The 16,905-nt window shown below is 37.3% G+C and overlaps 1 protein-coding gene across 4 annotated transcripts in view; it reads left to right on the forward strand.

Moving 5' to 3' along the window:
* Positions 1 to 16,905, forward strand: part of CHD7 (chromodomain helicase DNA binding protein 7) — a 125,085-nt gene that overhangs the window by 67,893 nt on the left and 40,287 nt on the right. For all 4 annotated transcript variants that reach the window (XM_011359192.2, XM_011359193.2, XM_011359194.2 and 1 more), the window contains 7 exons: positions 3,016 to 3,071; positions 8,504 to 8,618; positions 11,811 to 11,894; positions 13,076 to 13,213; positions 13,310 to 13,431; positions 13,790 to 14,033; positions 15,101 to 15,277. In XM_011359192.2, coding sequence (XP_011357494.1) covers positions 3,016 to 3,071; positions 8,504 to 8,618; positions 11,811 to 11,894; positions 13,076 to 13,213; positions 13,310 to 13,431; positions 13,790 to 14,033; positions 15,101 to 15,277 — 936 coding nt within the window. The remainder of the gene's footprint in view (positions 1 to 3,015; positions 3,072 to 8,503; positions 8,619 to 11,810; positions 11,895 to 13,075; positions 13,214 to 13,309; positions 13,432 to 13,789; positions 14,034 to 15,100; positions 15,278 to 16,905) is intronic.

Raw genomic sequence — 16,905 nt, forward strand, 5'->3', positions numbered from 1 at the left:
AAGTCAACTACAATTTGGCATCTCTGGTAGAGAATGTAGTAGGTTGGGCCAGAAGTAGGTGGGGTTCTTGCTTTTGTCTTATTGATGCTTGATTGAAGTGCTTTCTCATTCTTTTGTGTATTAACAGAATTTTCCCTTTTTTATACTATAGTTGAGATAGTTCTTCAGTGTGACTGCTTAATTTAATAATAGGATGCTTAGGAAAGGTCATTCATATTTTCATGCTATAGGATTATCATTTGCTGGATGGCTGTTTTAGAATCCAGGTGACTGAAGGAGACTATTGCCTGATCAAGGTTTCTGGTTCATGCGAACAATGGAACAAGAATGGCTGAATATGCTTGGAATTTTAACCGTCACATGGATAATAAGGATTTTGATAGATGAGTTTTGCAGTTTAATGAAAAGATACACACATTTCTCAGATTGTTCTGTCGAACACATAAAATTACTTTGGAGGGCTATCAAATTTAATAGTAACTGTCAAAGAAATAAATTTGAGTGGATTTTTTTGTATATGTAGAAATAGTGTCTTGATTCACTTATTCACTGTATATGCCCTTTATAAAATGGCTTCTGAAAATTGGGGCTTGGGGGTAAGGATTGAGGCTGTTCACAACTATCACCAGAGGCTAGTCAAATCGACTACCATTTAGAATAATTAAAATAATGCTACTGAGGGCTTATAAGTTTTCACACTTTTGTTAATTGTTTTGCTATTAATAATGCAGAAGAGGTCAGCATGATTATATTTATGGGACACGAAGGTTACAGAACAGTTCTATTTACAGTTCTAGGGGCAAGTAGGTGATCCGGTATGTGTGGTAAGTTAAACAAAGCACAGGTTTGCAGTTTGGGATATCCAAATAAATAGGCCCTGGGACACTTCTGCACCAGCTCCAGGTGCTACTAAATGAGATCTTGGAACATGATTGCTTCCTGCCAGGCAGCTCTAGACCCTCTTGTGAGGCATCTCCACAGCAGGGTCCCAGAGGAATAGCTGCTCATGACAAGAAAATGGGTACTAACGAGAGGCAGGAGCAGTTGATGGCCGTGAGTGTCAGAGCTTTCGGGGAACCGAATCGAGACAGAATGAAAACCATCTCTATTGTTCAAGAGTTGATCCTGTGTTCTTTGGTGGCCACTTAGAATGAGATAGAAAGTACAGTACAGTAGGAAAGATGGGGAAGAAGGGCATCAGGAAATAATAGAGCATAAAATGATAAAGCTTGTCTTTTTACCACCTCGAAAACACATAATTTTGGAAAACTCTTTCAGAATTGAAAAAAATATATAGTTAGCATCAAAAGAGCAAAAATGATAGACCAGACATTTGAATTCCATTCTAGATTCGAATTTCATGATATGCTATGAAAAGCATCAGAAGATCCAGGCTCACCCTGGCTTTCCATTTTCTGTGGTTGTCTACTATCTTATCTTTGCTTTTCTACCAGAATCTCTAGTTCTACGCAAAGATAACATATCTTGAAATGACTGCTGAAATGTAAGAGTAGAATGAGCTAATATTGGAGCTAGAAAAAAGTAAGAAAAGTAAGGTGGGTTCTGGATGGATTGTCACTTGAGTTGACTAGAATTTGTCTCTAAATTTTGAATTCCTGGTTTACGTCGCTGGCTCTTGAAGGCATCGGCAAACACTTTTCATTTTGGACAACCGAAAGTCTGGACCATAGGTGGGGTTCTGAATACATTGGTTTAAAAAGCTGCTTTCTGTTTATGCCCATTTACATATCCAGTAGGGCAGAACCAGACACATTAATGGGTATTGACCACAGTCCTGAACACTGTCTTCTTGGTGATCTCTAGGCAGGTGTAAAAACTTTCAAATTTAGGTTTAACTGATCCATGTTAGAGTTTCGAAGAAAAGCTCCAGTTCACAACCTTTGACGATCGTTTGGAGCTCGGGGATTGAGGGAAATCGTAGTCTCTCTGAACAGATCCTGTGCTGGTCTGTCATCCGGTAGGAGCCTGCGCCTCTGTTCTCTGCCGTGTCCCTACTTGCCTTGCTTTCTTTGCCGCATCTCTGAGACAGCTGAGCAATGAGATGCGACCCTCGAGGCAGGCTCGGGGACTCTTGGAAGCGTGTAAAAGCAATTCTTAAACTTCTGTAAGTGGTGTTTATATTTGCACCCCTGTTTTATCTGATCAAATGTTCCAGAAGAAAATTACATATTATGACTTGTTTAACAGCCTCAAACCAAAAGGAAAAAAAATATCGAAAGAGATGTTTCAAATGTCATGTGATTGGTATCTTCTGTATACACTACAGTCAATAGGATTAAGGGAGATGTTATTGATAATCTTCCCACTGAACTCTTGATTTGGCTGATGTGTATCACAATTTTAACCTTACCTAAATGTAGTGTTTGGAGCGTTAATTTTATTTGGCTGCTATGTACGTGAGACGTCTTGTCTGAGAGATTTTAATTGTACCATTGAGTAAATCTAAAACTGTGACTAGCGATGCACTGGAATTACAGCGTAAGAACAAGGTTTGGTTTTATATGGTTTCTTGTTTAGAGTTATTAACTATATGGAGGAATAAATGTCTTTTAAATATTTTAAAACATTACAAAACCCACAATGTAAAGTTGCCATGAGGCAGCCAAAAATAATACATATGGCATTCAGGAGAGCAGTTGCTAATTGGCTGCTGCCTGAGAAAATGGTACACTTGGCGTCTACTTAACACTGTGGGTTTGGCAGAAAGCCAGATTTGGGGTCAGGTTGTTGTGAATGAAGCTGCATGTGGTTAGGGAGGAGTTAAAATGATTCATGTCTTAAAAGTGTAGCACGTCAAATAACGTGCAAGGGCCGCAGCGTGTCAGTCTTCGATCGCACTGGCCTCCGACCAGCTCACACGTGCTCATCTTTACAAGAACGGCCTGCGCCGCTTTTGTCTCTCCTGGTTCATGTTCGGATGGGAGTAAATCCTTACTTTTGGGATGTTCTGGTAGATGGTTTTAAGTATGTGCCTGAAATTTTCTTTTGTTGCAGAAGGAATCTGGAGAGGAGGTAGAAGTTGAGGAATTCTATGTGAAATACAAAAACTTGTAAGTAAATTGTGATTTTTTTTTTTTAAATCGGGGAATATATTTTCAAAGTACTGAACAGTGATTTAAAAAATACTGGGAAAATAAAAAAAAAATTGGGAATTAAGAAACTTTGATTTGGTTTATTTAGAGCTTCGAAGGCCATCGCTAATAACTTGTATCTTTGATATTTTATGAATTTAATTTTTCTGGAAAATGTATCAAGGGTGTAAAAGTTGACTAACTTTTGTGTATAACCAAGAAGTTGTTTTTGGAGGGGATAAAAACTCATACAGTGGTAGAAACGTGAGTGACATAATATTGACCTGTCGTCTGAGGATGAATTTTGCGCCGTGAGGCTACCGCCTTCCCCACCCGTGCGTGGGGTGCCAGGCTCTGGAGACGAGACCTTCACTGAGGCGGAAGTTCTAGAAAACCGTGACGTCACTCACGTTTTGAAATGCAGTGAGCTATGATTTCGTTGATCTGTTTTTGTTTCTAATTTATATTTAGTGAATATGAATAACTTTTACAGAACCGAATTGAACACACAGTGAGCTGTTGTCCTGCGCGTAGGCGTAGGCAGTGTGCTAGGGCCAAATGCACACTTCGATGAGGCAGCATCGCTTTAGGGATCAGTAGTCATCCTGCTCGAGATGACTTGGGCCATTTGCTAACCTAAGAACAATCGCAGCAGGGACAAAAAATTTTCATTGATACTGTAAACATTAAATGTGCTTTAGACTTTTCAAGAGAAGGAACTCAAGTGTCATATTAATAAATTCTACGGTTTAAAGAAAGGCTTTTGCGAGTTATTGTCAAAACAGTCTAAGAAAGTTCACCCTACCCTAGAAAATAAAAGCGTCGAGACTCATGGTTTCTTTCATTCTCCCTTGTCGCAATTGGCACTGTGGTAATGAACTGATGCGCTTCCGAAGTTCTGTGAGCAAAACCTTTTCCCAAGTAAGGAGGCGAAGAGTCTCTTATCAGTGTTACTGTGAGAACACAAGGAAATAGAGCCTGAGCAGTAAACATTAGATGTCGTCATCATTTTATACTCGGAGCATGAGTTCGCACACATGGAAATTATGCGAATGACATGATTTCATATAAACGTGTAAGGGGAGTGGCAAGGATAGGTAAGGAGGAGATAACTAAGTAAGCTAGAGAGAGAATTCTCCGGGAGATTTATCACATCTAGCTCAGAGCAAAGGAGTTTAAGTAGCGATTGCCAGAAAAAGGGCACTACTAGACTGACGTCCGTCCAAACCGGTGCGGGGCAGCGGGGCCTGGGGCGCCTGACCCACAGTGGACATCGCCTCTCTGCACGACCCCAGAGGAGTGCAGGGTTCCTGCCCGGGGGCCGCTGCCAGGTTGGGGGGCCAGTCATCCTTCGTCAGTCATGAGACGAGGCCAAGGCAGCTCCAAAAGGATAACTCTCCTGTTATTTCCTGACGTCATTGAGCTCTAAGGAAAATTAAAATTTCCATAATTTTGACATAATCTCAGATTTACACAAATATCGCAAAAATAGTACAAAGAATTTGTTTTTCGTTTTGTAATTAAAAAGTATCTTGTGGAAAGATACTTTGAGACTATTAAATATGGTAATGGTTGCTAAGAGGTGATTTACTTATTCCATCACTCCTCCTAAATTTATGAGTTGGGTTTCAGCTGTAAGGAAGAGCTCTACCGTCTTACCCATTTGTTTATTTATAGCAGCGTAGACTTGGGACATCGTACTCAAGGGGTCATGGTTCTTCAGGGTCCTGTTGTTACTGACTTTGTTCACATTAGCCCAGGTTTGGCCAGCGGGAACCCCTTGAAGCTGGCTTCTCTCTTTTTTTGCCTTGTCCCATCTTCCTTTGAGCACCTCTTACTTTCTGGTACCAGCGGATGTTTCAGACTCATTATTTTCTTGTTTAAGTCCTGGAATCGATCATTTCACCAAGGAGCCTTGGTTGTTTTCACTAGAGAAGGGCATTTAGGAACCAAGATTTGGGTACTAGGTTTGCTCATTGCTGCTGGGAGTCATTCTAGGCCCTCTCAGAGGACAGGGCCAGGAGGGGCGTGCGTGTGCGTGTGCGTGTGCGGACACGTATGTGCATGCACATGTGTGCATATGCACGACATAAACGCGTTATACACATATGTTAATTACATAATCATACACCTCTACCTACCAACCTGACAACAATGGTGAGCAAAAATGACTTTATTTATTTTGATACTTCCAATTTTATTTTAACACCGCGGGTTCATTCTGTCTTTTCCCCTTCCAATATTGATAACTCCCTACTTTGACCACCAGAAACCCAGCTCTTATTCTCCATAATATATTTGCTTATTTGTCAGTCTTACTTTATACAGGAAGTGGTTACAGAATTACTAGACCATATTTCTGTGAAAAAGAAGCCTGCTAACGAGTTCCTTCAGTATTTGTTTAGAGTTTTATGTCTCTCGCCTAAGGGTACAGAAGCTAAATACTTTGCTCAGAATTTCCTTGGTTAGTTCCTTTCCTCCCCCGCCCCCTTTCAGTATAGTATTTATTTGATACTCAGTTTGGTTCATTAGTTTCTGTTTTTATTTGTATTCTATTTTAGCTCCCCGCCCTATCCTTATTGATTTTTTATTATTATTTCAGTTCATGAAATATTCACATGGTTCAAAAGTCAGAATTGTGCACAGAAGAGTCAAAGAAGTCTTATCCTCCCTTTCTTTCTACCCCATTCCTATTTGCCTTCTTCTTAATCCCAGATTTATCCTCCAAAATTTTGGCATGAATAGGCATAGATATATTTTACATATATAAAATATAAAAAACATATCTTATTTTTCCTTCTTTCTTACACACAAAAGAATTGCACACATTTGCACTTTGCTTCATTCACAGCACTATATTCTGGAAATTGCTCAACATCTGTTCACGGGGTCTTCCTCATTCCGTGGACTCCATCGCTTGGCTATATCATAGCTCATTTAGTTAGTCTCCATGTACGTGGCATATAAGAGGCATCTGATATTTTACAGTTACAGATAATATTCTTGTGCCTATACATCTTCAAATCGTCGGAGGCCTAGCTTCAGGGTGATTGCTAGATCACAAAGCCAAATGTGTATGTGGTTCTGCTGGATATTGTCACATTCTCTTCTACAGGGTTGGGTCAGTTTGCATTTCAACCAGTAGTACCTGAGAGCACCTGTCTTCCCACAACCTTTCAACATAATGTGGTTTACTTTTCGCTTTTCGGGAGAAATTATATTTCAGTGTAGTTTTAATTAGCATTTCCTCTTATCATGAATGAAGTAGAACATTTTTTTCATAAGTTTAATGGCCATTTTTATATCTTGTATTGTCAAGTGTCTGTTCATGTCTTTTGCCCATTTTTCTATTGTGCTTCCTTCAATTTTTAAATATTTTTATAGAATTAGATTTATTCATCTTTCATTGGATCTGGCATTTGAATCACAGTTAGAAAGACTTTCCCTACACCCAGGTTAAATAAAGAAGCATTTGCCATGTTTTCCTCTAGTGCTCGCACGGTTTCATATCCTGTGTTTAGCTGATCGGTCCACTTGGTGTTTATCTAACATACGATGTAAAGCAAGGATCTAATTTTATTCTTTGCCAAACATTGTCGTTCCAGTATGATTATCAAAAAGTCCATCTTTGCCCCCATGATTTGAGATGCAACTTTTATCATGTACTAAAGTTTCATGTTTATTTGGATCTGTATCTCTATTCTAATCCTTGTCTATTTATGAGCCAGTAGCACATTATTTTACTTATGGAGGCTTTATAGTATATATAGTACATACTCTTTTAATATCTGGTATACCTAGTTTCCCCTGAGTATTTCTTTTTTAATGTTTTCTTGGATATTCTTGCATATTTTTTGTGTGTATGTGAAAGTTCAATATTAACTTGTTTAGCTCCGTAAAAATGCTTGTTTATTTTTGTTTACGGTGTGTTACATTTACAAATTTATGATTTGTGTTGTTGAGTCATGCTATCTAAAAACAAGGATGTCTTTCCAGTTGGTTCAATTGTATTTTTGTGTCTTTTAATATTTTGCGAATATTTCCTTAAATAAGTTTCACTCGTTTTCTATTAAACTTATTGTTATTTTATCTTTGTTGATATTGAAAAAGAGATTTTCTGTAACATTATATCTTCTCAATGGTTTCTGTTTGTGTAAATGGAGGCTATTGACTTCTGTATGTTAATTTCGTATCCTGCTACATTACTGAATTATTTTTTGAATTAGTTTTCTGATTGACTCCCTAGATATGATCATTATTTAACATCTCGATGCATTTTTATCTAGTCTATTTGCTCTGTGTATATGTGTGGGCAGGATTTATATCAAATCGCATCTGTGTATTTTAAGTCCTTATGTCCCTCAGTCAATTGTAGAAAAACTCAGTCGTACCTTTGAAAATACGTATTAGACATTATATAAATATAAATGACATGATATTTAACATCATAAGCATTTCTATATCATTAATTATTTTTGAAAGATTTTATAATGGCTGCATGATTTCTAAAAGCAATACCTTGATTTTGAAAGAGATTCAGGCACCTCATTTCTTTTTAATGTCATCACTAGAAAGAGAAATTAATGACAGTTGAGGCTATCAGTGGGCAGGGAGAGAGTGTTGGTAGAAAATAATATTGAAATACCAAACAAAGTAATGTCAAAGTTACCGTAAAACATTAACCATATACCTCTGAGGCTTGGGGAATAAAAAGGGAGAGTGAGGATTATTCAAGTAAGAGTTAGAGAAAACACAGCATGTTTTCTCAGAGCAGGCAGTGGTGAGTCTGAAGGAGAGGAGACTTGCCCATTGTGAGGACATTAGGAACAGAATTCACAGGGAGACAGGGGCGTCTTTTCAGAGCTGGAAGGACTAGGCTGGGAGAGCAAGAACTGGCTAGGAGGGGGGCATGGGAGTGTTCAGAGAGCGGGCGGGGCCTTTGCTCCCTGAATGCTCCAGAACTGAGTTAGGTTTACCCTTGCTGTTTGAAATGTGCATTCTTTCAACTTAATAAAAACCTGGTTTTTTCCTCATTAATGCTAAAAGGCTCAAGACATTAATTCGTAATTAAGGCCATCCTGTTGTATTAATTGTTTTGTATTGAAGTACAATCCACGCAGTTATGAAAACAGCTTGTTTTTAGGTCCCCCTTTTTTTTTTTTTTTTAATAGGTAGTAGATAAGAGCTGGAGACTCAAGACAGAAGGCAAATTTTAGAAACTATTGGCCTTTTTTTTTTTTATTCTCAAATACTAGTAACCATATTGAATGTCGCTCAGCAGCCTCCATTAGTAATTCAGCAGGTTATTTTGTTAATTATCTGTTAAGTTGATTTTGGGAATAATAAAAGGCATACGATAAGGGATTAATTATTGTCTACGTGTTTCAAAGTATATTATTTTATTCTTTCAGCTCTTATCTTCATTGTCAATGGGCATCTGTAGAAGATCTGGAGAAAGATAAGAGAATTCAGCAAAAGATTAAGCGATATAAGGCAAAGCAGGGCCAGAACAAATTCCTTTCAGAGGTATGACATACCTGGTTCATTTTCTAAAGCATTTACTTTAAGAGAATGTTCTGAATTTCAGTTCAGTAAATTATTAAGAAAAACTAGTTTGCCTCATTGGGCATTGTTACTTGCATATTGGTAACGGGTTATTGCTAAAAAAAAAAATTTGTAAACAGGATATTTCTCAATCTTCCTGTTGCTTAGTCTAGAAGATACTGGTCCTTATGATATTATGTGGAAATGTGGTGGTATGATCAAAATCTTGTAATGAATGTACAGTTAGCAGAGAGTGAAAAAAGTAAGTAGACAAAAGTTCTATTAAGATTTAGCAGCTTAAAAACGCTGCAGTAAGTATTAAGTACAAGTTCTAGGAAATGAAAGTTTGTAGTCATTGGGGAATGTATGTGGCAAGTTTCTTTTGTTCAAGACAGTGCCCGATTACAGAGGTTCACAAAACTCGTTTTCACAAATGATGGGCTGTGGTAGAGAGTCGGTGTCCTACCTTTGCTTGTTTATGTTGCGACCCGTTTATCTTAGCTTACTAATTATGATGAAAAGGTAACCTTACCTAGGACAGGGAAGAAAATCTGCATTTTGAAGACATGCCGAGTTCTTCCCCTCCAACATATTCAACTGTATTTAAAAAATGCTTTCACAAACTGCTTACTGGGGTCTCTGGACTTTCAATCGCAAATTTGGTTTCACTTACATCCTCAAATAAATAAAAGAGAAACCTTTACATTGAAAGATTAAACTTGCTGATTTATTAGTTTTCTTCTCCATAAAGCAGTTAACAGAATGTAAACTGTAAAGAAGTGTGACATTTGATGCAAAATACCTGTTTAAGAACCTACTTCCCACCCCCACCTCTTTTCGGAGATGGGGGGTGAGGGCAGAGTATTTTTTAAGTCATAAAATCCTCCTAATCTCAGGTGACAAGTCTGTGTCCCCCTGGAATCTGATTTTTGTGCTTCCAACAGGCAGATTGTAAATAGGAGATCGGGTGGTGGTGGTTTTACTGGACATATGTCTGCATCAGCGCCTCTGTTATTCTGAGTATGAAGCTTCTTTGCAGCGCAGTAGCTGGCAGCAAGGGGAATGGAGATACTCGGATGTGACTCACTCCTTACATCTCAGAGAATATTTAGGTGATTCTTTGAAAGGGCAGTTTCTAAGAAAATAATGGGAAGTTCTATTTTTAATGCCCTTAATGAAACTAAAGTTAAATGTTTGTGACATCGGGCAAGTCGAAATCATTTAGCTTCCTCTTAGAAAGAGATACCATATGTTCTGCTGACCTTTTCTGTGGATTAGTGGCAGGGAAAAGGGGTGGGTGCTATGGAAACTTCCCCCACAGTCTTGAATCCTGGTTCTGTTTATTAAATTCATTTGGACTATGTTTCCTGGAGTCAGATGCCCTTTAAGGACTTGTTCCTGGCCCTAGCTCTGTACCCTATCTGTGTGGGTCTTTGTGAGTCACCTGTATTAAGATCGAAACACTTTATCTTGTTGGTAACTTGTCAACTAGAAATCTTAAGTTTTGACCCGAGTGAAGGATATTCCCTTCCTCTCGTGTTCTCGCTCACTTGCTCGCATGCACTCGCTCTCTCTCCCTCTCTCACTCTCACACACACACACATGCATGCACGCGCGCACACACACACACGTGTGTTTGCTGTATCCTATAGATGGTCCTGGCTTTAGATTTTCCATGCAAAGTTATGACTACTTTTGCATTCTCTGTGTCACTTAGGCTTCCTTATAAGTTTGCTGCAACTAAAATCTCTGTTCAAAGAGATTATTGAAATTGGAGATTGCATCACATGCATGATGGCATGCACAGATTACTCGCTGAAGGATAGTAGAAGTGTTTAGGAGTAAAGTTAAGTATTGAAATTCAGCAGTGGAAGCTTTGGGTTAAGAACAAGTTGTCTTAAAGAGAGCATTTGTCATCAAAACCTAGTTTCTGGAAAGTTTTAGAGTTTATGCTTTATAGGAATAATACATGCATATTGTATGACCAAATCTAGACGCTTTTGACAAAGCCAGTGCATTAATATATTAACATTTTAAATGAACTGAACATTTCAATGAATTTTTTGCCTCACTAATCAACTCTGTGTGAAGGCCAGAGGCAATTGAAACACATTTTTGTATTTTTGATTTTTGTTTCATAATTCACAGTTCAGAGCATCCGAACCGGGTGTTTTGATGGGCACAGTAGCCCAGAGAAGGTTTGTTATCCTCGAGCCAACTGTGATTGAACAGCTTATCTTTTCAGCCTGCAGTTTAGGGGATATGGACAGTACCTAAGGGACTTGTCATATGTCTTTGCAAAGCATTTTAGTGCAGTTATATTACTGATAAATTACTCTATAGGAATACGTAATAATGTGACTTTTGTTTTCTAACTTACCTGACTCAGACTTTTTTAAAGTATGGCTTTGTCTTTAATTTCCCTTTGAGCCGTATTCTGTTCTTTTATATGAGAAACTTTGCAAACGAGTATTATCACTTTGCTTTTGTAAAGATTGTTAATATATCGGCTAAATAACCCAATTATTTAAGCCTCATTTTGTTATCTTTAATACTTGTAGTCAAATGATCTGTGTTCAGTATAAATAATCATTAGAACACGCATTTAATAACACAACTATATTCAAACGAGGCACTAATATTGATTGGCACTGACAAGTAAATGTCATAAACATTTCACACTAAAATGTGAAATTCATCGGTTTCAGTGTTTTTAGCTTTAGAATAACATTCTGTGAATGATGCTGTAAGGCATCCGCCGACTCCAGTGGCTGTAAGACTCCCAGAGCACTTCTCGTGCGCGGCCTGCCTCCGCGTATGGCAGGCTGCAGCTTCACGAATGCTAACTGCGTTGCATGCCATCCGCCTTTTGGATTGCTCATTAGTGAATTGTAATTTCACACTTCATTTAAAATATTCTTAAACATTCTCTCATAGTAAAAAGGTTTCACACAGTAATTAAAAGACCCAGTTAACAAAGTCTGAGAAATCTGATTTCCTCATGGGGAATGATTTTGCTAAATTGTAGCATTTCAATTATTATAATAGAATTTGCCAGATATAAATTTTGTATTGCCGTGACCCAAAATATTACTGCCTGATGAAAAGTGAAATAGTGTTTGCTCTCAGGAATTACATAAACATTTTAACTTTTTTTTTTTTCCTTTGGTGCAGATTGAAGATGAGCTTTTTAATCCAGATTATGTGGAGGTCGACCGGATAATGGACTTTGCACGTAGCACAGATGACCGGGGAGAGGTAACAGAAGATCATTTGGATTCGGGGGCGGTGACTCAGACAAGCTTATGTGTGTTGACTGAGAATGATCGTGGAATCCTAGATTTGGTCCTGGTCAGAGCCTTGGATCATGGCTCACGTGGTCTAAATTTAACTGAAATTTATTGATTTACTATTAGTTTTATGACCTAATAGTGCTAAATGTGTTTTCTGTTTAGTCTGAGAGCTTTTTAAAAGAAATCAATTTTCAATACAAAACAAATACACTGATATTTTGTACAATGCCAGAATACGATCAATAAAAAGAATTCAGCACATTTTGGTATAATTATGTTATGTAGCACAACTCTCCCTGCCTTGGTAGTAGAAAGGAGTTCCGTGTTATTTAACATTGGACGTCCTTGGCAAGGTTGATGAACTTCATTTAATGTGGTGTACAGAAGATAATATAAAGACCGTATCTGTAACATGATGTTTTACTTTTCTAGTTTTGCTTACTTTTACTTAAAAAAACCATCTCATGGCACAGGTAGTCACATATACAACAAATGATTTTAACACCACAACCGGGTCAGTGTATCTTGGTCCTGAAATGAAGGTCAGCAAACCCACGTATTTTCCAGAGGAAAAGACAAAGGAAATCCCACTGATCTGCATTACCCCAAATATTTTGCTCTCCGTTCTTCTAGCGCTTTCCTGTCTTCTAGAGCTCAAACACGGCATTTTAAAGCAATTGGATACAAGCAGTGGCTCTCTTAAGAGAAACGCAGAGGTCCTAATAAATTCCAGCCTGTTTCTCGTTCTTTAAGAAACTAGCCAATTATGTAAATATGTAAATACACTAATAATTTCCCATAAAAGTCAGACACCTGGTGAATGCATTGCACAGATAAGAATAAGGCTCAAATTCAGCTGTTATTTATTAGCTATTCCTTTATACTTTTTGAATTTTGAACGTGATTTAGATAAAAATTAATTTGTCTGATAATACTTAATAATACTATTTTCTTTAGACTTTGAGACTCAGTAACTAGGGCTTATTTGGTCCTACTTTTAAAACTTCTACCAACTCAGTCTTACTGTTGCCGGAGAAGTGTCTATTGATAAATGAAGTAGAGCATGTTTTGAAAACATATATAGTTTATATATATATAGTTTTCGGTCAAATGAATTCATTTCTGATTTATTTAAACCTGGCCTAGCCTGTGACTCACTATCTGGTGAAGTGGTGCTCACTGCCTTATGAAGACAGCACGTGGGAGCTAAGGCAGGACATAGATCAAGCAAAGATCGAAGAGTTTGAGAAACTACTGTCCAGGGAACCGGAAACAGAGCGTGTGGTAAGAATCGGCTGATGCTAGAGGACTTAATTTGAAAATAGCACTGTGGTATGGTCTTTGAGAAACCACTAATGGGATTTACTATATTTGAAACAGGAGCGACCTCCTGCTGATGATTGGAAGAAATCAGAGAGTTCCAGGGAGTATAAAAACAATAACAAACTCAGGGAATACCAGTTGGAGGGAGTAAACTGGCTACTTTTCAATTGGTACAACATGTACGTAAAACATCTTTCCTTCCCTTTAAAAACAATGTCTATATTTCTTTTCCTTTGTAGTTATTGAAAATAGGGCTCAGATATAATTTAAATAACATTTTAACTTTCTAATAAGAATTGTAAAATATAGCAAGCATTGAAGTATGCTTATTACCTATTTATTCAACAAATATTCAGAGATTCATAAAGTATATATATAATTATTATTTCTCAGAGGATTTTCTTTGAAAATGTATTTTTCTGAATCTAAGAGAACATCTAAGATAGGCATTTGTGAGTATAATAATATATATTTTGTGAAAGCAGTGACTAATATCTGCACTCATTAAACTTTCCTTGTTTTACTTCTTTTCCAAAGGCGAAACTGCATTTTAGCAGATGAAATGGGTTTGGGAAAAACTATCCAGTCCATTACATTTCTCTATGAGATATATTTGAAAGGAATCCATGGCCCTTTTTTAGTCATTGCCCCATTGTCCACAATCCCCAACTGGGAAAGGGAATTCCGTACCTGGACAGAGTTGAACGTGGTTGTGTATCATGGGAGTCAAGCTAGTCGTCGGACCATTCAGTTGTATGAAATGTACTTCAAAGATCCCCAGGTAAAACATCATAGGTGGTCTTCCTTATGTTTATTACGTGCATTTTAAGGTGTTGGGAATTAAAATGGTCTCAGTGATTTGAGGGAAAGATCTAGATTTTGCAAAATTGAGAACTTTGCTTTGATTTCTTACCCAATTTGTGTTTTTTATTATATTTCTACATCTCATAATTACAGCTCTTTATTTTTATAGCTTTGGTCATTCCGATTACTAGATTAAAAAACAAAATGAAGTGTTTTACCTCGGATGACCACTGAAAACCATTTAACATGTTGCTATTCTGATTGGCTTTCTTTGTAATACTAAGAAAACGAAACAAAAAGTGTTATTAATTATGCGAATAGAAAGAATATTGTTGTACTATTACTAGAACTGAAAAATACTAGGCATGTAATATTGAATGACATATTGAATGACATACGTCCAAAGGGAAGAATTTATACTTTGGCTCTTAGTAGTAATTACTTTGAATTTTTACTTATTCTAGTTACCTGTATGCAATTACTTTGTGATACTAAAATTATAAATGACACGATAGAGAAGGAAGAATAGTAGGTGCTAAAATAGTTTTCAGCTATAGGTAGTAAATGGAAGTCTTACAACTGGACGTAGGAAATTCTATCCTAAGTGAGGTTTTTTTTTTCATTTTAGCGCTTTAAAAATAAAAAAAAAAATAGGTTTCAAAAGTTTTAAAAAGTAAAAAGTTTTAGAAAGTGAAAAAAATTTTTTAAAAGTTAGCTTGTTACATAATCCTTTTGGCCTTTCATCTTTTGGGATCTGTAGGCCATAACTACAATGGGCACACTTAGTGGCACTTAACTGCTTGTGATCTGTAGGGAAATTGGATTAGAACTTTTACTAACAATTTTGTAACTTCCTTAAGAAAGAAAGGTTTTAAAGCCTTATTGTACCTTAACAGCTTAAAACCTCCAGATAATCTTGAAAACAAAATCTAAGTGTTACCTAGATAAAGCTGTTCCCAAAGGGGTCGATTCATGTCTTATTCATTCTCAAAGTTGTTAATGTAATTTGTAATGCTAAATAATAATGCAGAGTTGTTCTTGTAGGGTCGAGTGATAAAGGGGTCCTATAAGTTTCATGCCATCATTACTACCTTTGAGATGATTTTGACTGATTGTCCTGAGCTACGGAATATTCCATGGCGTTGTGTCGTCATTGATGAAGCCCACCGGCTGAAGAATAGAAACTGCAAGCTGTTGGAAGGACTCAAGATGATGGACTTGGTCAGTGATCAGTTGGTGATTCCATTGAACCCGAACAGAATTGTTACTGACTCAGTGCTCCCGCTGCTCTGAATTTGACTGGTATCTGGGAAGGGTGTTCGCAAAGCCTGTCAAATACTGTGATGTATCTTGCTGAGCTTTCCGTTACTCAAAAGTGGCTGCTGTCGTCCTGATTTTTACATCGTTGGCTGGTATCTCTGCATAGTTGTATCACAGCAGAGTGTAGTCATGATATTTTCACTGAAATCGTTTTAAACTGTTTGTTCTTCCCTTTTGTTTGTGAATGCCGCCATTATGATCCAGTTATGCTCCAGATCTCATAGGTTTTGGCATACCGGGGCCAGTAGTACTTGTACTTGCAAGTTATCATAATCTGGCCAATATCTGGAATTGATCCAGTTTGCGCACAAGCTCCGAAGTTTGGGGCATAGTTTTGGTCTGCAGTTGTAGACCACACCTATCTCACATTCTTCCTGCTTTCTAAGAGATAGTCAGGTCTTCCTGATTAATTTTTTCTAGAATTTTCTTCAGTGGGAGTATCATGGGATAATATCTCGTAGAAGTGGTAGAATTGGGTCGATTTTCCGTTCCAGGCCGTTATGTATGTGGTTTCATAGCATATGACATGACCTCAGTCATTCTCAGGCTTCTTTTCACTCTGTAGTTTACGAGGTGGGTTTTGATCACTTGTTTTTACTTTTAATGTATGTTTTAAAAGCAAAGTTTTTGTCATTTAGCTTGTCTTGGATATTTTGATGAGTTTCAAGAGAGTACAAAAATATTTTTTTAATCCCTTTAATGTTGATGTCTAGATTAATTTGATCTCTTGTTAATTGAGAGTTTGAGATGGGAAGGCATAGTCTATATGTTCATGGCCATAAATTTTTTACTGACAACTGGTACTACTGAAAAGAATGCTTTAAAGCTTTCTGTTGTGGCGTGTTCTTGAAAGCAGCTTCTTTCTTCCTAAATGAAGGGGATCAGATTAGCCAGCTATTCTTTCAAGTAAAAACAAAACCCAGTTTTGTTCAAAGAAAAAAGTTTTCCTCAATTATTCTGTTTAAGATGGGATTTCTCTTTTCTTCCCCCTAATGAATTATTGTTAAAGCTATCCTAAGACTTTTCTCAAAGCAGTTTATATCATTTGGTGGCCAATCCACAGAACAAATTAGAACACATAAAAATGATGAATGCTCTTGAAGATGTGGGTAAGCATATGGAAAAGAGAAACTCATGGCTGTATTTGGTCTCTTTAGGTAGTACTTTAGCATTACGTTGAAGTAAACCTGGATTTACAGGTAGCCACTAATGCTCATGAAATATCTAACTATATCTTCTGACTAGGGCCCCATCCTCCCAGTGGTCTACATGAGGGACAGTTAGAGCATCATTTCTTGAAGGTTAAATAGTCACCCAACTTTATTGAAGTTGTTTTCTATTCTTAGTCCATAGTTTCCGGGTGGGAGACTGTTCCATTGGTAAACACAGATTAGTTGAACTCTGTCAACAAACAATCTAATTGTCATTGGGAGACTTCAAAGGATTTTCTGTTGTTTATAGTAACACTTCATTAATAGATTAGAATCTGTTACTCAGATAATTTTTTGGTTACATATTGCAATGTTTTC

The sequence above is a fragment of the Pteropus vampyrus genome, unplaced genomic scaffold (genome assembly GCF_000151845.1).
Source record: "Pteropus vampyrus isolate Shadow unplaced genomic scaffold, Pvam_2.0 Scaffold45, whole genome shotgun sequence".
Taxonomy (NCBI): Eukaryota; Metazoa; Chordata; class Mammalia; order Chiroptera; family Pteropodidae; genus Pteropus; species Pteropus vampyrus.